Source organism: Peromyscus maniculatus, chromosome 2 (assembly GCF_049852395.1).
Source record: "Peromyscus maniculatus bairdii isolate BWxNUB_F1_BW_parent chromosome 2, HU_Pman_BW_mat_3.1, whole genome shotgun sequence".
Classification (NCBI taxonomy): Eukaryota; Metazoa; Chordata; class Mammalia; order Rodentia; family Cricetidae; genus Peromyscus; species Peromyscus maniculatus.
In genome coordinates this window covers 66,756,617-66,777,752 of record NC_134853.1, presented here as the reverse complement: position 1 = coordinate 66,777,752, position 21,136 = coordinate 66,756,617, and the positions used below count along the sequence as shown (strand labels likewise).

General features: G+C 55.4%; 1 protein-coding gene across 6 annotated transcripts in view; it reads left to right on the top strand.

Annotated features, from left to right (window-relative positions):
* The window catches only part of Cntfr (ciliary neurotrophic factor receptor), a 39,894-nt gene extending 24,545 nt beyond the window's left edge, over positions 1-15,349 (top strand). For all 6 annotated transcript variants that reach the window (XM_042271009.2, XM_042271010.2, XM_016004552.2 and 3 more), the window contains 7 exons: positions 873-1,106; positions 9,111-9,228; positions 9,408-9,574; positions 10,656-10,819; positions 13,941-14,121; positions 14,437-14,605; positions 14,707-15,349. In XM_042271009.2, the coding sequence (XP_042126943.1) occupies positions 873-1,106; positions 9,111-9,228; positions 9,408-9,574; positions 10,656-10,819; positions 13,941-14,121; positions 14,437-14,605; position 14,707 (1,034 nt within the window). In that variant the 3' untranslated portion in view covers positions 14,708-15,349. The remainder of the gene's footprint in view (positions 1-872; positions 1,107-9,110; positions 9,229-9,407; positions 9,575-10,655; positions 10,820-13,940; positions 14,122-14,436; positions 14,606-14,706) is intronic.
* The last annotated feature ends 5,787 nt before the right edge of the window (positions 15,350-21,136 follow it).

The following is a 21,136-nucleotide window of genomic DNA, read 5'->3' as shown; positions in this document are numbered from 1 at the left end:
TGCTGCTCTGGATCGCTAAGGTGGGGCGGGGAGCTTGTGTGGGGTGGGCAGAGCTGGGGGCAGGGGGGCCTCGAAGAAAGATAAGGGAAAGGCATGGGACGGAAAACCAGGAATGAGGCGGAGAAGAGAGTCCAGGAGGGGCACCCCTCTGCACCACTGTAATGGCAGTGAAGGAGGCCGACCTGGAGACATGGGCCGTGGTGCAGAGGGTGATGGGGGCAGCAAGCAGGACAGATGCTCCGCTCCAAAAAACAGTGGTCCTGGGGAGGCGTGGGGCTGGGCCTGCTGATGACAAGAAGTTAGAGTCAGCCAGGCAGTGGTGGCGCACGCCTTTAATCCCGGGACTCAGGAGGCAGAGGCGGGTGGATGGATCTCTGTGAGTTTGAGTCTAGCCTGGTCTACAGAGTGAGTTCCAGGGCAGCCAAGAACACAAAGAAAGCATTCCTGAAAAATCAAAAGGGGAGAAAAAAAGAAGATGAAGAAGAGAGGGAGGGAGGGAGGGAGGGAGGGAGGGAGGGAGGGAGGGAGGGAGGGAGAAGAAGAAGTAGTCTCGTAGTTAGGGTCATAGGTCATAGGGGTCAGGAAACTTTGTAAAGGTGCAGAGACTAAAGAGGAACTGAATTTTCACTGAGAATAGATCCTTCCAAATGCCACACAGCACCCCCTTCCCTCACCCCACAGAGAGATCCTCTCATGTGCTTTCCAAAGCGAAGACACACTTGCACAGCCACAGAGAAGTTCTGCGCCGGCCGCCATCTCCAGCGACGCTCCCCCTCTCATGCCCCTTCAGTCCCACCTGTCCATGTTCACCCGCGCTTGCTAGGCAGGACTCTGACCTGTGACTCTTGTTCCTGCCCCCCCTGGCCCCACAGAGGCACCGCATGTCCAGTATGAGCGCCTGGGCTCCGATGTGATGCTGCCCTGTGGGACAGCAAGCTGGGATGCTGCTGTGACGTGGAGGGTTAACGGCACCGATCTGGCTCCTGACCTGCTCAATGGCTCCCAGCTGGTACTACGAAGCCTAGAACTGGGCCACAGCGGCCTGTACGCCTGTTTCCACCGCGACTCCTGGCATCTGCGCCACCAAGTCCTTCTACACGTGGGCTGTAAGTATTACCCTGGACTGTGACCTCTTATTGGAGGTTTGACCTTCCTGCTGGGAGGGAAGGAGAGAGGCGGCAGCCTGAGCCTTGCTTTCTGATCCCACCTGACCTGTTCTTCTGACCTCTGAGTTTCGTCTTGCTCACTGAGTCCAAACCCTGGTCACTTTACCTACTTATCCTACAGCTATGTCTAGAGGTCTTGTAGTCCTGATGTCCTTTTGTCCCCTATGACACAGTGGGCAGAGGAGGGCTGGCAGGGCTTTGCGGGTAGAAAGGGATCCTAGGGTCACAGCTCTGAGCTGGAGTGGCCTCGCCATGTCTGCTCCCACAGGAGACAGTCCATGCTGGAGGGAGGGAAATAAGACATAAGGTTATTAGACGTGGGTGCAGTCTGGGAGGCCCGGGAAGGAAGAAGGCTTCGTACAGTGAGAGACACATGGAGACTCCAGATTTAGGAGATACATGGAAACAGACTTTCTTTCTTTCTTTTTTTTTCTTTTTTCTTTTTCTTTGTAGTTTTGTTGTTGTTCTTTCTTTATTTGAGACAGGGACTAACTATGCCACCCTGGCTGGCCTAGAACTAACAAAGTAGAGACCAAGCTGCCCTCAAACTCCCAGAGGTCTGCCGGCCTTTGCCTCTTGGGTGCTGAGATGACAGGCGTGCACCACCCCTGCCCGGCTGGAAACATCATTTCTGACTGAGTGCTGACGAGGCCTCAGAGTCACGTGGGTTGATGACAGTGGAGACAGGCGACTAAGGGAGGTGACCGAGTACAGATCACGGTCCCGGGAGATGGCCAGTGATAGGGTTGGAGTCAGGTCAGGCAGTGAAGAGAAGCTCATTGGAGGGAGGAGGCAAGGGCAGTAGAGATGCACGGGATGTGGGACCAGAGAAGGGAGCTGAAGAAGTAGGGATGTTGTGCCCTCAGGAACTGGTGATGGGTCGGAGGTGGGAAAGGCTGGCGAGTTGAGGGTGGGAAGGTGGAGAGGGCTGGTGGTATGGCCACTGTGACATGTGACAGGGAGGAACAGGAGGAACAGGTGTGCTCTGTTTGGACAGTGGCTGGACCCGGGTCTCCCTAGAGTCAGATCGAAAATGAGAATCTAAAGACAAGCATTTTATTTTGCACGTGATGGAAACCTCTTGAAGAGTGGGAAAGGGATACGGGAAAGGGAAGTAAGTTATTTAATAAAAAAATAGTTATTAGGAAGATGAAATGGCTCAGCAGATAAACCCCGTGTCTCCCTGTTCCTGCAAGCTGTCTTCTGATCTCCGCACATACATGCCATGGCACGAATGTGCACTCCCCCACCCCACACCCCACACCTCACACACACTAAATGTAATAATTAAAAACAAAAAGGAAGGCCGGGCAGTGGCGGTACACGCCTTTAATCCCACCACTCAGGAGGCAGAAGCAGGAGAATTGCAAATAAGGCCAGCCTGATCCATCCAGTAATACCCATCAAGGGGGGGGGTAGTTACCAGAGTCTTTGTTGTCTGTCCGTGATAAGAGTCACCAGTGGGGAAACTCGGGGTGTGGAATGGAAGAGGCACCCTCAGAGTTGTCCTCCTGAGGGGTAAGGGCACGAGACTTTTTAAAAAGTATTTATTATTACTATTTTATGTGCATTGGTGTTTTGCCTGCAGGTATGTCCATGTGAGGGAGCCAGATCCCCTAGAATGGAGTTACAGATAGTTATGAGCTGCCATGTGGGTGCTGGGTCCTCTGGAAGAGCTGCCAATGCTCTTCACCTCTAAGCCAGCTCTCTAGTCCAGGGAACTGGGATAGTTAACCCTCTCCTGCCATCGGTGATGGAAGATTCTCCTGCGGGAGTGTGTGTCTGAGTGCTTTGACTACCCAGCACTTTGGCCCAGTGCTCTGATGACCAGAGAAGTCTCTCCAGAAAACAGTGGCAGAAGTTGGCAATGGTGTAGGAGAGCTCTGCAAATCTGTAGACATCTGCCAAGATGTTAGGTGAAGGTCCTCCCAGGGCGGGGCGGGGCGGGGGAGGGGGACGGACCTAGAATTGGTCCAGAGTAAAGGCCAGTGGGTCTAAGGGTCCGGGGCTCAGGGACAGGTGTCTACTAGAGATAGAAATGTAGGGACTGTCATCTACAGCAGGGAGGTGATGAGGTGAGTGAAGAAGAATTGAACCCTGAAGACCATCAGTGTATAAGTGTGTAAGGGGTTGATGGGAGAAGGAGCTAGGCAAGGCAGACGGAAGGACAGATGAGTGATGTGGAAAAGAAGTGAGGGAAGGCAGCTGTGATGAGGTCATCAGCCGAGGGGCAGGTGGGCAGGTGCCCAGCTCTGGGCCAACAGAGTGATGGCTTGGAAAATCCTCCATCTTTTCTCCTGAGCTAAAGATTCAAGCTTCTTTGGCCTCATCGCATTTGGATTTAATTTACCCCAGAGCCGAAAGATTAAATAAAGTTCTTTTTATTCCCTGGAAGCTACCTGGGAGCAGGTCCTTGCCCATTGTCAGTGTGGACAACCACCAGAAATGTTACACTGAAAAGTTGCGTAGGACCGCCCACAAAAAATACCTACATTAGGGCTGACTGAGGTGTGAAAATACATTAGTGGAGATGTCCTTTCCCATAGAAAAGCCTTTCCTTTTTCTTTTTCGAGGCAGGGTTTCTTTGTGTGGCCCTGGCTGTTCTGGAACTCGCTCTATAGACCAGGCTGGCCTTGAACTCAGAGATCCACCTGCCTCTGCCTCCCTAGTGCTGGAATCGAAAGGAAAAGTATCGGCTCAGAAACCCCAAGACCAAGTTCTCAGCACAAAGGAGATTTTTTTTTTTTTTTTTTTACCCCAGAGAGACAGAGGGCAGGAATAAGAGACAAAGACGGGAGATAGAGAATGAGGGAGAAGGAGGGAACGAGGGGAAGGGAAAGGATATTTGTCCTGGCGGGGGGACAACAAAGGACCTGCCTCTGGATAGAGAGGAGACAGACATAGCACATGGGGAAATGGAGGTTTATAAAGGTACAAGGAGAACCCTGTGTTAGGACAAGGTGTTTAATTCTACTTGGGCATGTTAATTAGGTGAGCCAAAGGGGGCTTCTGATTGTTGGGCTTCAATTCTTTGATAGCTGGCCCTTGGTAGTCAGCCTCAGGAGGAGGGATTGGCCCAATAAGAGAATGGACCTTAGGGACTAGCTTTGGGAATGTGACCTAACAGTTTTTAGCAAGGCAGAGGGAATTGGGGAGAAGGGCACGGTGTGCCAGAGCCACATGCTCGAGTGGGCAGGCGTCCCCTCAGGATTGAAGGTGTGTGCCACTACTGCCCCTCTGGAAAGAAACCTTTTCAAACTGTTTAAAGTGAAGAGATGGCGGCATTCAGGCTAAGTGTTTTAAATGTGAGCCAAAGATGGAGTGACCCCTGTTGTCTTTATGGAGAAATGCAGGACCAGCCTAACCAAATCCTCCTTGGTTTAGCACCCAGTAACAGTGGAAACCAGATCAGCTCCAGGCTAATCCTTACACGGGAAAGAGGATGTTGTCAGAGTGTGTAGAAGGATGAGACCATCTCATCAGTTACCTGCTCTCCTGATTTCCGAGTTTGGCCCCCCAAGTGATAAATAAGGCTGGTGGTAATGGCTGGTGTCTGGTAGCCCTTAACCCAGTTTCTGGTGCTGTGATCTTTGAGAGGCCTTCGGAGGGGAATTGAGTTTTGAAGTAACATCCACAGTCCTTACCAACAGGACATGGCCACCGCATCTCTACTGTGACCAGAGTCCAGACCATTTTTTTTTGTTTGTTTGTTTGTTTTAAGTTGGAGTTTTTTGTTTTTTTGTTTTTTTTTTTTAAGATTTATTTATTTACTTATTTATTATGTATACAGCATATGTGACTGCAGGCCAGAAGAGGGCACCAGATCTCATTACAGATGGTTGTGATCCACCATGTGGTTGCTGAGAATTGAACTCAGGACCTCTGGAAGAGCAGTCAGTGCTCTTAACCGCTGAGCCATCTCTCCAGCCCCCAGAGTCCAGATCATTTAGATACAGCTCACTATACTCCCTTGATCTTGCCCCTCAGGGAAGAGCAGGACATGAACTGGTTGTAACATCTGTAACAGGTACTTATCTCTTGCTGCCTTATTTCCGTCTAAAGATCCGGTTAGAGGAACAGGGGATATTAATCTCGACCATCTCGGCCACTTTATGTAATAACAAGAGACCAGGTTTGACAATACTCAATACTCAAGTATTATTCTTGCCAGCTTCCCAAGGGCATGGCGACATTACCTGTGGTTTGCGGGTCCTTCAGACTGAGAATTATTATTTAATGTTTATCCTAAACACATGCAATCTTTATTTCCAAGTTTCCAAAGGAACTTAGCCATAGTGATGTTCTGGTGGAAGACTCCTTAGCCAGGCAGCTCCCTACTGCATTCCCCTGCCCACCTTCCTTCCCTCAGGTGAATCCTCACACAGCATCGAGGCAGCGCCTACTGATGTGTTAGGAAACGGGATCACAATGTTCCTTTTAGTAGCATCCTTTTTTGTTTACTGGACACTGCTATCATTCCGATCTTAAGCTAAAACAAACCAGAGATTAAAATAATTTTTAAATGGACAGTTTCTTGTTCAGCCCCTCCCACCAAGAGTCATCAGATAGAGGCTCCTGGTTCAGCACCGCTGCCCCCAGCTCTGCTTGGCTAGGAAGAAAAGAGTGGCTCACAGGACTGTGGTTAAAGATGTCAAGGAGAAGTGAGTGGGAGGCAGGAGGAGGTGTTCAGGAGTCCAGAACTTGGGGTACCTCAACAGATCCCACAAGCAAAGGTTAAGACAGGCCATGAGCCTTGAATGCCAGGCAGGAGGAGGAGTGTGGGTGTGGTGTGGGCAGGGCTGCAGCGGAAGGGTCAGTACGCCCCACCCTGGCCTGATCTGGCCTGGATCAGGGTGTGGGCAGCCTGCCTCTCCTCCTCTCTAGGCCAGCGGGCAGGCCTCATGCGTGCTGGGGGCTCCAGCCCAGGCGGGCTGGCTAGATGAGAGGAAAAACATGCGGTTTGGTGGGCTGGACATGGAAAAACAAGCCAATTAGGAGGAAAACAAACAAACCCCAGGCCAGCAGAGGCACACGCACACGGCCCTGTATGGGACTCAGACACTGTCCCAGCTGACACAGCCACTCAGGCATCTCAGGAACCCCCACGAGGGGAAACTCGGGCTGCCTGGGCATCTGAGAGCATGCCGCGCACCCAGGTATGACACTGTCATGTATGTATAGGAGTTTGCTCAAACACCCCTGACATACCCTCACGCCAGGTCCAGCCTGTTTGTAGACACGCTGGGAATTCAGGGTTTCTTCTCATACCCATGGTTTGAAAAGCACACTCAGAGCCAGGTGTGGTAGCACACACCTTTAATCCCAGCACTCGGAAGGCAGAGGCAGGCAGATCTCTGTGAGTTCGAGGCCAGCCTGGGCTGCATAGTAAGTTGTAGGCTAGTCAGGGTTCCCTGAGACCCTGTCTCAAGGGGGGTGGGGGGGAAAGCACATGCCGAGGTAAGCTCCATCACAGTGTCGCTGGCCAGCTGCGTGTTTTCAGGTACGGTGACACACGAGAGGACCTTATGTCCAAGCCTTGCAGGACACCAGGCAGCCTCACCCCACGTCACACAGTCATCCAGCTTGTCCCACACAGCCTCCACTTTTACCCGACCAGGAGTCGCCCACGAAGCCACCTCGCAGCCGCAGTGACTTCCCACAGTTCTCCGAGCTCACAGCACACTCAGCGCCAGGGCCTCCCAATCCCACACTGTCCCACGGCCTCACACTTGGTCTCTCGCTGCACCCCCATCTCCGCCCACCCGGCCCCTCAGCTGGGCTCCAGCTGCAGCCGGCTCACTCCTTCCTTTTCTTCCTTTTCTTTGTTTTTCTTTCCTCCTTTCCCCTCCGAGAAACCTGGTCCCTGTCAGGGAACCCAAACCCTCCTCTTCTCAGGGCCCTGGGCCAGGCAGGAGTAGCCAGATGACAGACCGAACCCCTGCTTGGCCCCTACCCCCTGTGACCTGCCCATTCGGAGAGGGGAGCCGGTTTGAGGGGGAGGTTTGGTCTGGAGGGGAGTATAGAAGGAAAGGGGTGGAGATAGTCAGCCCGTCCAGGGGAGGGGGCTGTGAGTCCAGTGCCATGGCCCGCTCTGCCCTCCACACCCAGGGCAGGCAGCAGGGAGCTGACTCTGCAGCTTCCCCCCCCCCCCACACACACACCCCAGCGCTCTTCTCCTTTGAAGCTGGGGGTAAGGGGGGGTAGCAGCGGGAGCGGGGAGTGGAGGTTTCTCGGCGACCTCGGAATGTCCTTTCCTCCTGGAGCGGCTGCCAACTCTGGCCTGGCCCACAGGCCCCCAGAAGGCACTTCCTGTGTCCTTGGCCACCCCCACCCCACCCCCATACAGCACTCTATACCCATGGGGTAGATAGGGCAGGAACACCACAGGCACACAGGATGACAGGAAACCCACATAAGAGGGGCAGGTTCCCCGGGAAGGACGGCAGTGGTGGGCAGATGCCAGGCAGCCCCTGTGCGCTCTCCCCTGCCCTGGGGAAGGGCTGCTCTGCCCACAGTGTCTCCACCTGCTGCAGGGAGGCTCTCCTGGTGCCCTTCCTGCCCCTCAGCCCTGGCTGCAGAGCCGGGTTTACACTCTGGGGCGTGTGTCCCGGGCTCCGCCACGTCGTCATACAGGTTTCACATACTAGACGTGTGCGTCTAGAAGTCACCCCGAGTCGTGTACACCGTGGAAACCTCGGTTCCCCGAGGGTCACCACAGCCACTCTGCAAGCGTAGACATGTGCTCCCCTTCACCGTCCCTGGCTTGTTCAGTCACCCCCTCCCATTTCCTGTCCACCTGTCAGGCAGGGGGTGGGGAGGGAGAGGCACTGAAGGGAGGTGTCAGTGTCCCGGGAGCCACAGACAGACATTCCTTGCCTGGGTCAGATCACAGAAGCTGCCTCCTTCCAGGAACTTGAGCCGCCTTGTCCTCACGCCTTGCCCAGTGCCTGAAGGTGGGACAGCTGGGCTCAGTGCTCACAGCAGCAAAAAGCACAGTTAGACAACAGAAAGAACTTCCCAAAGGTAGTCATGTAGGTGGGTACTACCTTTCTGAGAGTAATCAGTTCTGGTTTTCTATGTGACCTCAAGCAAAACAGTGTCCCTCCCTGTCTCCTTACTCCACATGGAAGGCGGCCACTGATCATGTCACAGCCTCTCTTAAGGTGGCGGAGCACTCAGAGGCTGGAGCCAGGAGCCAGGGGGGAACACACCAGAGGAACAGCTGCTTTCTTCCAGCAGACACTTTGCACACACAGATAGTCACATAGGGTTGTGCATGGATGATGTGACCAGGAGCTGCATAGATGCTTTATGTTACCAGTCACTCCTTCCTGTTAGAGACGTGTGTGTCTCCTACACTGATACATGCAGGTTTGTACACACGTGGATGTGCTCATGGCTGTCCTGCTTGTACTCCTATGTGGCTGCCAGGCCTGTTCTTGTATCAGTTGGCCTGGGGGGTGGGGGGCTCTCTTCTCCAAAAGGTGCACAGGTCACCCTAGCAGGTAGAGAGGACCACTTGGCTCCCTTCAGTGTCCGTGGCACTGCTTTGGACGTGGGCACATTTGTGATAGGAGACATGGGCAAGGACAATTCCCTGAGACATCATCTCCGTGCTGTGATCGATGAGCTGGGACTCAGAGCTCCCCCCTCCTCCCCCCCCCACCTCCCCGTCCCGTCCCGTCCCCCCATCCAGTTCCTGCCTCCATTGAGCAGGTGTGGGGGGAGGAATCCTCCACACAGCCTTGTTTTTCTTTAATTAAACATCTGGCTCTCTGTGGCCTGGGAAGCCTCAGACCCTCGCTGACAGCGCCCCCCCCCCACCTTTGGCATCGATGATAGGTAAGGGGGGAGAGCTGGGGCCCTGGGGCCCACCTGTCCCCAAGCTAGTACAGGGGACTGGACGCTTCAAGAAGGCCCTGACCTCCCTGTCCTCGCCCCCAGTGCCGCCGCGGGAGCCCGCGCTCAGCTGCCGCTCCAACACTTACCCCAAGGGCTTCTACTGCAGCTGGCACCTGCCCGCCCCTACCTACATCCCCAATACCTTCAATGTGACCGTGCTGTGAGTAACTGCGCGCTTTACCCGGTTCCAGCCCCGACCTTTGACCTCCCCCTCTCCTCACCACGTCCTGAGTCCAAGACCCCGGCCCAGCCTTGGGCTTGGCCTCCCCCCCCCCCCCAGGCCTGCCCCAACCTGACCCCCGATGTCGGTAACAGTGCCTGGGCCTCCTTCCCTTCCAGGCACGGCTCCAAAATTATGGTCTGTGAGAAGGACCCAGCCCTCAAGAACCGCTGCCACATCCGCTACATGCACCTGTTCTCCACCATCAAGTACAAGGTCTCCATCAGTGTCAGCAATGCCTTGGGACACAACAGCACGGCCATTACCTTCGACGAGTTCACCATCGGTGCGTGTGGTAGTGATGGCGGGGGGGTGGGGGTGGGGTGGGGGGGACCGCTGCCTGCTCCGAGAGTGTGAGAGCGTGCCAGAGGTGTACCTGCGCGCTGGTGGGGATGTTCACGTGTGTGCACAATGGCGCAGACACGCCCTCGTGGGCACCTGTGATTGCACACGTGGATGTCCTTACCTGCAGGGCAGAGGCTTCTTCTCCAGCAGCTCTCTTCATTGTCTCTTTGGCTCAAAGAACATGCAACAGGGGGAAAGGGGGCCGGGCTGGGCCAGACTCCTGTGCAGCTGCAGCGCCCCCCCCCCCCCATGCTAATGGCTTCCTTACGGTCTGTGATAAATGAGGTGTCAGAACAGGAGACAGGAGTAGGGAGAGACACTGCCCTCACCCCACCCCTTATCCCATCCAGACCCTCTGCCTGCCCTTGCCATACTCCAGACAGGCTCTGCCTGCCCCTGCCCCATCCCATCCCAGACAAACCCTTTATCTGTCTCCGAGACAGTCTCTCGCCTCCCTCGACTCCATCTTCCCGCAAGCCTCACAGCTGGCTCCTCCGTCAGATTATTTCAATATGAGCTGGGCCCTTGGATGCCGCTGCCATCAGATCCACAGCTTACCTCTAACGCAACGAACGTCCTCAAATCTAGACTCTTAACGAGGGTGTCCAGTCCCCGTCTAGAACTGAAAAAGCCCGAGGGGGAGCCAGCAGGGGCAGTGTGGGATCCTGGTGGAGGAGAGGTGATCTGGGTGGCAATAGGGGCGATGTGTCGGCATCGTCCTTGGCATGCTGGACAGCGTGAGAATGGAGTTGCGATGGAGGTTGGTTGAAATTGAGGGTGTTGCTACGGAGAGCTGGTGACTGTGGCTGTAGTGACGGCCAAGGGTGACGATGGGGAGGTCAGAGCTGGTGACTCGTTAGGTGGTGGTTCATTGTAGTTGCCAGAGCTGACCACGGGCAAGAGACGGTAGTTGTGGTCGTCAACTGTTGGCCAACAGAGATGGCTGATCCGTGGCTGGGGTTGACAGGGTGTGATTCTTCCCAGAGATCAGCACGCTAATGAAGCAAATGTCTCCTCAATAGTGAAGCCTGATCCTCCAGAAAACGTGGTAGCTCGGCCGGTGCCCAGCAACCCTCGTCGACTGGAGGTGACATGGCAGACGCCCTCAACCTGGCCTGACCCCGAGTCCTTCCCTCTCAAGTTCTTCCTGCGCTACCGGCCTCTCATCCTGGACCAGTGGCAGCATGTGAGTGCCCTGCCCTGCCCAGATCCTGATGCCTGGGTGTGAGGTACTGTGAGAGAGGAAACTGTGCCCCAGGTAGTGTCACCACCAGAAGGGGACCCAGTGGCAGAGGCTTGGGAAGATGAGTGGAGCTGAGGGAGGCATCCTCATCGGAACATGGCTTCAAGGGTAGTGGGGGACGTGCTGGGTGGGAGGTGAAGGGTTTCCTGTCCTATTCCTAACGATCCCTGCTCCTAATCTTGACTGTCAGCCCTGGTCAGGTGCCTCCCATTACACACTGGGCCCGTGATGGACCCAAAGAACAGCATGGTCCCACCCCTCCAAGGTTTGCAGATGGGCCCAAAGGGTTAGGACCAGACATGTCGTCGGTCAAGTTTGGTCTAGGGGGTGAGTTTAGAGCCTAACGACTATTCAGGCTCCGAAGTTAGGCCTAGTTTAAAGGTCACTGGGAACCAAACAGTGGACAAGGGTCAGTGTGGGGTGAGGCTATGGTCTGGCTATTGATCGAGCTATGATGGAGAGCTCTAGGAAACAGCCAGGGATTTGAAGACTTCTGGGTATTCTCATATTGAGAGCCCAGGGCCTCTTAGGCTGTGGGCACTCTGGGTGGCCCTTGAGCTCTGGGCTAGGACTAGAGTTGGGAGTGTTCCATGAGGCAAGCCAGTCTGTCTACTGGGGGTCAGCTTGAACCCCCACCGGGCTCCAGTGCCATCTCCTCCGGCCCTTCTCCCGTCTGGCCTTTAAAGCATGTAATATGATTCCTAGGTGCCTGTCCTGGTTGTAGGCCTGGTCCCCACAAAGGCTACTCACACTCTCACTCACGTGTTCCCTGACAGAGTCCGGAGTCCCTCCCGCCTGGCCAGCTGCCCGCGCCTAATGCATTGCTAATAACCAGGGTCTGGTTTCACTGGCCCCCTCCCCCGCTAACGAGCTACAGGCAGGCGATCTGCGCGTCGCAGCGCACACGCCTTGCAGTGGACCTGGCATACTGCCCACCACACACACACACACACACACACACACACACACACACACACACACGGGAACACGCACACACACACACACACACACACACACACACACACACACACACGCACACACACGGCTCCCAGCAGGGACCAATATGCCAAGGAGCGTCCATGGGCCCCTATACTATGGGCAGGACTCACCTCTACCCTGAGAACACGCATGCCCAGTGGTACGTTGTTCCTTATCCCATGTCTCATAGGCGCTGGGACAGGTTAGATTTGTGGCTCTTTTCATCTTGAATTTTGTATAGAATATCTTCCCTGTCCTGGACCTCGGAGAGTAACAGGTGTAGGCTGCAAGAGGGGAGCAGAGGAAAACGTCACTTGGATTTTCAGGGGAAATGTAGACTAGGAATTTGTAAGAATAGGGCCCAGGTGGTACGGCAGAAGCTGTCTCAGCATGGACAACGGTCAGGCAAGGACCGGAGCCCAGCGTGGGTGCCCTTGTCACCTGCTCTGGCCCTGACTCGTCCTGACTCAGTGTCTGACATCCGCAGCTGACTGGGTAGAGGGCTTCCAGGCCAGTGGGTGCCAGTGAGAGCATCTGCTCATTGAAGAGCTCTTCTCTGAAGGATTAGCGACAACCTGGCAAGGAGGGTCCAGGCCTAGGATTGTCGCTGCCCAGGGATCATTGGCGAGAAGCACAGTGTCTTGAGTCCCCCAGTGATCCACTCCCCTGGGCTCTCTCCTTTGTCTTCGGGGAAAGACATGTGGAGTTCTGTAGGCCAAGAAGGAGGGAGAAATGAGCTAATCAGCCAGAGGGAATCTTTATAGACAGAGGAGAGGGAGATCCGGAGTTGGGACTGGAGCCTCACCTCCGTGAGAGGAAGGCTTTTGGTGCCCACCCATATTGTAGAGCTTGGGAATAGGATTGACTGGGCCAGGGTCTGGGTGCAAGTGTATTTCAGCATGACCCTGACCTTTACCTGGGGCTCCAGCATCAGGACCACAGACACAGCAGGACTTAGAGAGGCTTCCTGCTCTACATGGGCCTGACAGCACATGGACACATGGATGGGTACACACACACACACACACACACACACACACACACACACACACGCATGCAAGCGTATCACAGACCAGCAGGTCAGGTGGCCTAGACCTTACTTTTCTGTGGTGAAGACTGAAACGGGAACCAAAAAGGCCCTAAAGCCAGACATGGCCCAGAGCGCCCCCCCCCTTCACCCCCGCCGGCTGCCCCTGTTTACGAGGAGGCTTAATGAGGCGGCGGGTGCCGCTGAGATGAACCAGAGCCCAGCCTGGGTCTGGGAGGGGCGCCGGACAGGCAGGCCGCCCTGGAGAATGGAGGGGAGACCAGAAGGATGAGGCCAGCAAACGGGGCGGGGGGTGTGGAGTGGTGGTGACGCCATTCCTCCAGGAGGAAACGGAGCGGCAGTCCCGTCACCCTGGGGACTGTCCTCACCCCTTCCTACTTCAGGCAGAGTGATACCACATGGAAGCCTTTCTGGGAGAGGGCCCTGCTGGGGCTAGGTGGAGGGTACACTGGCTCTGGGCTGAAACCCACAGTGACAATGTCGGCTGAGGTCTGATTGGTACTCTCCTCATAGCTTAGTCTTCCTCGTAGCTCTAAGGCAGATACTGTCACTAAAAGCAGTTTATAGATAGGGACCCAAAGCCCATGGAGGCTAAGCAGCTTGGTCTCCAAGTTAGCAAGAGACGTAGCCAAACTTTTATCTTGGGCAGCTCTCCAGCGTCGGTGCTTGTGGCCTTTCCTCCGTGGCTCCCTGAGAAGGAGGTACCCTCCCACCACGCTGCTCTCCATTAGTCTTCCCCTTGGCACGGCAGCGTCTTGGACAACAGCATCATGGCTACTGAGCAGAGTCACTCTGGGAGCATCCCAGCCTCCTTCATGCCTGAGGCCGCTCCTCTAGGTCTTCTTCCTGACGGCCTTACTCTCCCATAAAAAGCGAAGGTCGCTCCTTGTGGCCTCTCTCCCCACAGGAAGCCCTCACTCCCTCCAGGGGTACATTCATGTCGCTCTCCTAAGATGCATCTTTGCTCCCCTTGGAGGTCACCTCGCCTGTGATCCCCAAGGTGTCCCTTCTCACCCCGTTCCGCGACTGGCCTTGCAGGTGGAGCTGTCGGATGGCACAGCACACACCATCACGGATGCCTATGCTGGGAAGGAGTACATCATCCAGGTGGCAGCCAAGGACAACGAGATTGGGACGTGGAGTGACTGGAGCGTGGCTGCCCACGCCACACCCTGGACGGAGGAACCACGCCATCTCACCACGGAAGCCCAGGCCCCCGGTGAGCCTGCCTGCCCCCTGCCCTGGCTCCTGTGTGTACTCCCTCCAGAGAACAGTAGCAGGGTCTCTGTGACTCACTCTCTCTGACTTGTCACAGCCCCACCCATCTGCCCAACACCTGCCTTCCTGGTTCTCGTTCTCTAGATGTCCTTGGTAGGGATGGCCGGGTGCAGGGGTCACCTGTGAGCCCTGGGGAGCAGGATGGGAGAGGTCACAGTAATCCGATCAGGAAGCAGGAACGGCGTGCCTCATGAAACCCCAGCTCTGGGTGGGACTCAGTCCTGGCCCTGCCCTGAGTTTCCCCCATGCTCCCCAGAGACCACGACCAGCACCACCAGCTCACTGGCACCCCCACCCACCACGAAGATCTGTGACCCCGGAGAGCTGGGCAGCGGCGGAGGACCCTCGACACCCTTCGTGACCGGTGTCCCTGTCACTCTGGCCCTGGCTGCCGCTGCTGCCACAGCCAGCAATCTCCTGATCTGGTAGGTTGAGTGAGGCCGGGCAGCAAGGGGAGGGAGGACCCTAGGAACCTCCACCCCAGCCTCCACCCTCACAGCCCCACCTCCTCCGCCTATCTCCCCAGAGCCGGGCATCCCATGAGGACACGCCAGAGCACCTGCAGAGGAGCAGGAGGCCGGAGCTGGGCCTGCAGACCCCGGTTTCTATTTTGCACACGGGCAGGAGGACCTTCTGCATTCTCTTCAGACACAATTTGTAGAGACCCCGGCAGGCCCGGGCCTGCCGCCCCCTATCCCCCACCACACCAAGCCGGCCCTCCTTTCTATCCAGGGAGGACCATGCAGCTAACCCACCCACCAAAGACCCCTCTCATCCTACCCCCCTGGGGCTGGACCCTCCAACGCCAGCGACTCCCAGGAGCCCTTGGGGGACCTGAGGGGAGCCCCCCATAGCCACAGTTTTCTCCTCCTGCCCCAGCCTCCTGTCTGTCCCAGGGTCTCTGTTGCCACCATCAGATTATAAGCTCCTGACACTGGGGGGGCCCAGCCATCCCCCTCCCCCCGGTGCCCACACTTTTCAGTCCCTCCACCTCTGCCCCTGTTTTGTACGATTCTCCATCGACCCTTCCTGCCCCCAGTATTTAATGTCCTGTCGGTCCCTTCTAGTCTGACTCAATGGTAACTTGCTGTATTTGAATTTTTTATAGATGTATATACGGGGGGGGGGGGGGGGGTAGGGAGTTCTCATTAAACGTCACCATTTCATGAGACCTTGGAACGGAACCACTTTGGGAGGGAACTCCTCTTCTGAGGACCTCTGCCCTGCAGGCATGGAAGAAGAGAGAAACCAGGCTGGGGGAGGTGGGCAAAGGCTCAGCCTCCACACCGCGGTTCATTCCGGATGATGGGCTCTTCCTCAAGGGTTGGGCTTCCCTGCAGCCAAGGGCAGACTTGTGGGAGATGGACCCGTGTGGGGCACCAGTCACTCGGAGAAGCCGCTGAAGTTCTGGCCAGCTCTTTATGAATCACCCCCAGAGCTACCTTCTAGGAGGGCCCAAGCGGGAGGCCTAGTCCAGATGGACCAGCAGGTATTCAGCCAGGCCACAGAGGTTCAGAACACAGTGTCCCAGGCCTGGCCAAGCAGGAAGGCAGCCTGAAGGCAGAGATTCCTTATAGTATTATAAAGAATATATAGTATTTAGGGTGAATTTAGGGGGATCTGGGCTTTTAAAGTCCCTAAACAGGTCTTAAGTTTCCTCTGACTTCTCCTGGTTGTCCCATATGTGTTCAAGGTCCAATTTCAGCCAGATGTGGTGGCACATTCTTCTAATCCCAGCACCCAGGAGGCAGAGGCAAGAAGATCTCTGTGAGTTTGAGGTTAGCCTGGTCTACATAGTGAGTTCCAGCCAGCCAGGGCTATGTAGCAAGAGGCCCGATTTCTCTCATAGAAGCCACCTTACCAAAGCTCCTTTGCTGGAAATACCCGGGGCTAGAGTCAAGTCAACAGACTTCTGAGGTAGGGTGGGGAGAGGCCAGAGTCCTAGCCTGGAAGCCAGGCTGTTCTGTGTGCTTAGAGAAAAGTGGGGTGTCATCAAAGCCACACACACCAGAGTGTCTGCTCTGGTCCACACTCCCCATAGCAGGTGCTCGATACCACCAAGAACTCCCCCTGGGCACCACAGCCCTTTCTCCTAGACCAGGCACTTTACACTGGCCTTTGCAGGCCCACATGGGACTGTGCCTTGGGAGAGAGTTCACAGACCTAGAGCATTGGTGCATCAGGCCCAGACAAGATACAGACTGAGTTAGTCCCAGTGGAGGGTCTACAGAGTGAAGGAGGTTGGCCATCCCCCAGGCTGGGAGAGAGAGAATGCTTCAGGTAGAGACTTGTGGATGGAAAAGACCCAACACAGGGCAACCTGTGGCTTTCCTGTTTGTTTTCAAGACAGGACCTCACTATGCAGCTCTGGATGCTCTAGAACTCACTTATGTAGACCAGGCTGGCCTCAAACTCACAGAGATTCACCTGTCTCTGCCTCCCGAATGCTGGGAATAAAGGCGTGTGCCACTATGCCCGGCGAACCTGTGGCTTTTCAAACAATGGGGACTGTGCCTCCTTGGGCACAGAAAGAGACTCCCAGAGAGGACATCCTAAGAAGTAGCTGTGAACCTGCATCTGTACCCTGAACTCCCAATTCTGCCTGTTGGTTTGGGCTCGGCGAGGTGTGGCTCAGGCTGGAGCCTGCATTCTAGGTCCAGCGGGGTTACGTAGAGATCAGGGGTTACCAGCTGTCTTGCCAAGAACATCAATAGTCCTGCAGTGGGTTAGAACCTTGCCCCTTGCCTATCTTTAAGGTGGGTGGGCTGAAGTCAGAGGGTCTCTGGCTTCTGCTGCCTTTCTGACTTGAGAGCCTTGGTCAGCCCTGACCCACCCACAGCCCACCCAAAGCTTGGGCATCAGCAATCTGGCCTCCATTAGCAACATGGGAAAGCAATTATGTTGGGCCTGGAAAGGAGGGGGCAGAGCAAAGGGGAGGGGGCCTGCTGAAGCCTTGGAGGCTTATGGAGGGGAGAGCTGGGGTATCTCCCTGCCCCCAACCCCAAGGGATCAGCCTTGTTCTGAGCCCTTCTGGTCAGTGTCATTGACTCTGGGGGTGGCTCCCCCTCCTTGCAAGCCCTCACCCCTTAACCTCAGAGAGCATTCACTCTGGAGGGTGGCGGCTGCTGGTGCCTGCTGCCTCCCTCCAGCGCCATCTCTCCACAGCCCGCTGCAAGGGTAGTTCTGGAGAGCCTGGGGTGAGTATAGGCACCAGTTCTTGGAGCTGGAACGGAACTCAGAATCAGAACGTTTTGGGGGGCGCCAGGAAAGCTGGGGGCCACATCTGCAGCCTGTGTAGCAGCAGCAGCCTAGTAGACCAGTCTTCCAGTTCATTGGTTCTGTTTGCTCCCCCAAACTGCACTGGGAATGGGGTACCCTCTATCTTGATCTATGAACAACCTGGCCGCAGGATCTCTCCTCTCAGTGTGGCTGTCCTGTGCTTTACCCCTCTCCTCTCTGACCTGACTCTTGTCTCTATATTTGGGTCTCTCCATCCTCCTGTCTCTGGATAAGTCTTTGGCCTGGTCCCAGATCCCCTGGAACTGGAGTGACAGGCGGTTATGAGCTGCCTGGCATGGGTGCTGGGAAGTGAACTCAGGTTCCTCTGGAAGAGCAGTACACACTCTTAACCACTGAGCCTTCTCTCTTCCTCTGGTCCCCAGTCTTTGCATCTCTGTGCGTCTCTCTCTTTCCTCCTCTGTCTTTTGGGTTGTTTTCCCTCTTTATCCATCTCTTGCCCTCTGACTCCTTCCTTTTCTTAGTATCTCTCTGCCTGGTCCCTCTCTTTCTCTGTCTTTCTCCCCATCCCCCTGTGTCTCTAACCCCATCTGGTCTGTCTCTGTCTCTCCATCCTTGTCTCTGTGTATATGTGTCTTTCTCTACAACCATCTCTATCCCTATGTCCATCCCAGTCTGGGTCCCTTTTCCCAGACTCAGCTCCTCTTCCTTTGCCTCCCTCATTCTGGGTTCCTGCCCCACATCCAGACCCCAGGCTGTGGCCTTTGCTCCTCCCTGGTCTGAGCCAGGGTCTGTCCTAGATTCTGCTGCCCCCTCTCGGCCACCTGCCTGCTCTTCATTCCTGTTCTGAGGCTAGTGGCCATGAGCATGGAGACCCTGTGTGTCTGCATTCCCAGCCGCTAGCCAGGGTAGAGGTAGCTATTAGGCACGACTCCTTCCGGACAGCCCCCAGCCCTGAGAACTGTCAACAGCAGGGGGCTTACTCCCTCTGGAGGGTGAGATTCAGGAAGTTCATTGTCACAAGGAGAGAGAGAATGGGTGCTTGGCTCTGAACTCCAGTGGTATGTTCTGCACCTGCGTATCTGTATCATTAGTCCTACGTGCCCACTGTATCCACAGTCAAGAGCGCCTGACCTTTAGAAGCTTCCACATAGAGTCCTGTAGGCAGGCAGGACTGGGGTGTATTTCCCTCTTCTTCCGACTCTCCTCAGAGGTGAAAAGGGAGGTAGGTTGGTCTGAGGAGAGCAGCAGGGGGGACCTTATCTGGTAATGCCACTGGGGGTGGGGGTGGGGTGAGGGGGAGGGGGAGCACTAACCTGAGAGTGAACAGCCTGAGAGGCCTGGGTAACAGGACCAGCTTGCAGGGAGGGGACTACTCTGGTCCCTGCATCCCAGGAGATTGTGATTTAAAGGGCTAGTCTGAAGGAGTAGGTCTGACAGGTCCTGGCTGAGGAGCCCGATCTGAAGACATAGTGTGTCAAAGGAATAAGATCTCCACCCGGTCCTGGTTTGCCTGGAGCTTTCCCGGTTTGGGTACTGAATATCTCAAATCTTGGAAACCCCATCCCAAGCAAAGTGGAACAGTTGGCCACTCTATCTGCCACGGCCGCATACCAATCTGAGTGGACGGACTGGTGTGGAGGACATCTTAGGGGTCCTCACCTAACAGGTTTCTTTGAGAGGGAGGCTGTTCTAGGCCAGAGAGACTTCTTTGACTAGACAGCAGGCCAAGGAGGTAGCTAGAGTACTTCCAGGGGAGTGGCCACCAGGGGGCAGGGCAGGTTCTCAGGAGATTCAGGCGATGGCCCCAGAGAGAAGCCAGACGTCTGGACAGGTACAACAGCAAATGCAACTGTGGAATTGCATGCAAACTGTGGTGCTGGTGTGCAAACTGGTGCTGGTGTGCAAACACGCAGCGTTGTGTGTTAGGGGACGTGGTGTACAGGGTACTTCTGTGTGGTATGATAGTCTGTGGCTTGTCTGGTGTGGCCCCAGTGGAGGCCTTTCCTGTGGCTGTAGAAAGACGACAGGGACACCTTGGGCCTTATTAGGACAGGGACGTCATGAGAATATAGCAGCAGAGATGCCTCCTGGGAGGGGCGGAGGATGGAAGGAGAAACATGGAATGAGGCTTTCCAATGTGTCCCTACCCCATCCGGCAGAGAGTTTCTCTCTCTACAGGAGTGTGTCCCATAGGAGCAAAGCGCACACAGTAGAGAGAGCATGGGGACAGTTTTTAAGGAGCCGCTAACGTTGGCCAGAGGAAAGGCGTTTGTTTGGGAAGAGAGAGATGGACAAAGCAAGGCCAGGATGGGACAACAGTGAAGCCATCATAGAATCCTTCCACCCCAGCCCCACTAAGAAAATGAACGAAAACCGAAACAGGACACAATCAAAGGAATTTAGAAGAATCCTTAAATAATGACAATCCCCTCCCCCAAAAGTAACACAAGATTTGAGTGCAGTGAAGCATTCAGGAAAGGTGAACTGGCAAACGAGAATTCATACTACCGTGGCCCTGCAGGTGAGCACGTAGGCAGAGGGAAAGTCAGGCCATGGTGATGAGGGAACTTAAAAAAACCAACAAACATCATTTCTTTATTGATTCTTGGGATTCCACATCGTGCACCCTAATTCTGCTCACCTCCCGGTCCCCCATATCCTCCTCTCACCCAGGCAGTGCAAAAAAATCAAACAAAATAACAAATCAAAGTAAACAAACAAAAACAAGAATAAAACAAAACACCTCTTTTCTTCATCTTTCCCGCCTCTCCAACCTCTCTTCATTCATCTGCTGGCACTGGGAGCTGCGGTGTGTCACAGTGGATCCTTTGTCCAGTCAGCTTTACTAGCAAATGTTCATTGCAGTGAGTCACTGGTCTGGTTCGAGGCCTCTGGTGTCTGATGCACCATCGTCACTGGGTCCTCATTAGAGCTCCTCTGGGATATCTGGAGGCCGCCTCAAATCAGGGAGATCCTGCCGGTATCATTCAGCAGGACCAGTCCCTTCGCGAGCTCCAGCAGGTCCTAGATGGGGTAGACGTTAGGGTGGCCAACCCAAGGCTCAACTGTGGGCCTGGGTGGTAGCTGAGCTGGTCAGTCCAGGACACTGGGGTCGCCTGCCTCAGGCGAGGGGTCAGACTCAGCTCCCCAATGCCCATGCCATGAAGGTCAGTTCTCCCTTGCTTGGTCAGGGGTGGGGCCATCTCTCCCAAGAGCAGGGGTCAGCTCTCCCATGGGGGTTGGGGCCAGCTTTCTTGCTGCAGTGTCCAGCAAGAGGCAGGACCAGCTTTCCCTGGGCTAGCAAAGGGCAGGGGCAACTCAGGATGGCCCCCAGATCTCATCACACGTGGCTCCTTTGGTCCCCTGGGGTGACATGGGCCACAGACTGCAATGGGGGCCACAGACCCCACCTGACACAGTCCTTGGAAGCAGTTTGGGCCCGAATGACATCCTGGCTCTGGATAGAAGCATGGGCCACTCAGATTAGGATTGCTCTGGTGACGGCATGACCCCCAGACATCACCAAGGCCTCAGGTTGCGGCCCCAACCCTGTGCCTCTGTGCAACCTTTGGTGGCAATGTAAGACTTGGACTTCAGCACAGACCCCAGCCATGGTCCTCAGCAGCAGCCAGGTCAAGATATCACCGTTATCCTACGTGGTAGTGCAGGCTGCTCAGATAGGCAGGGCCCCAGAGGTAGTGTGGCCTTCGGACAAG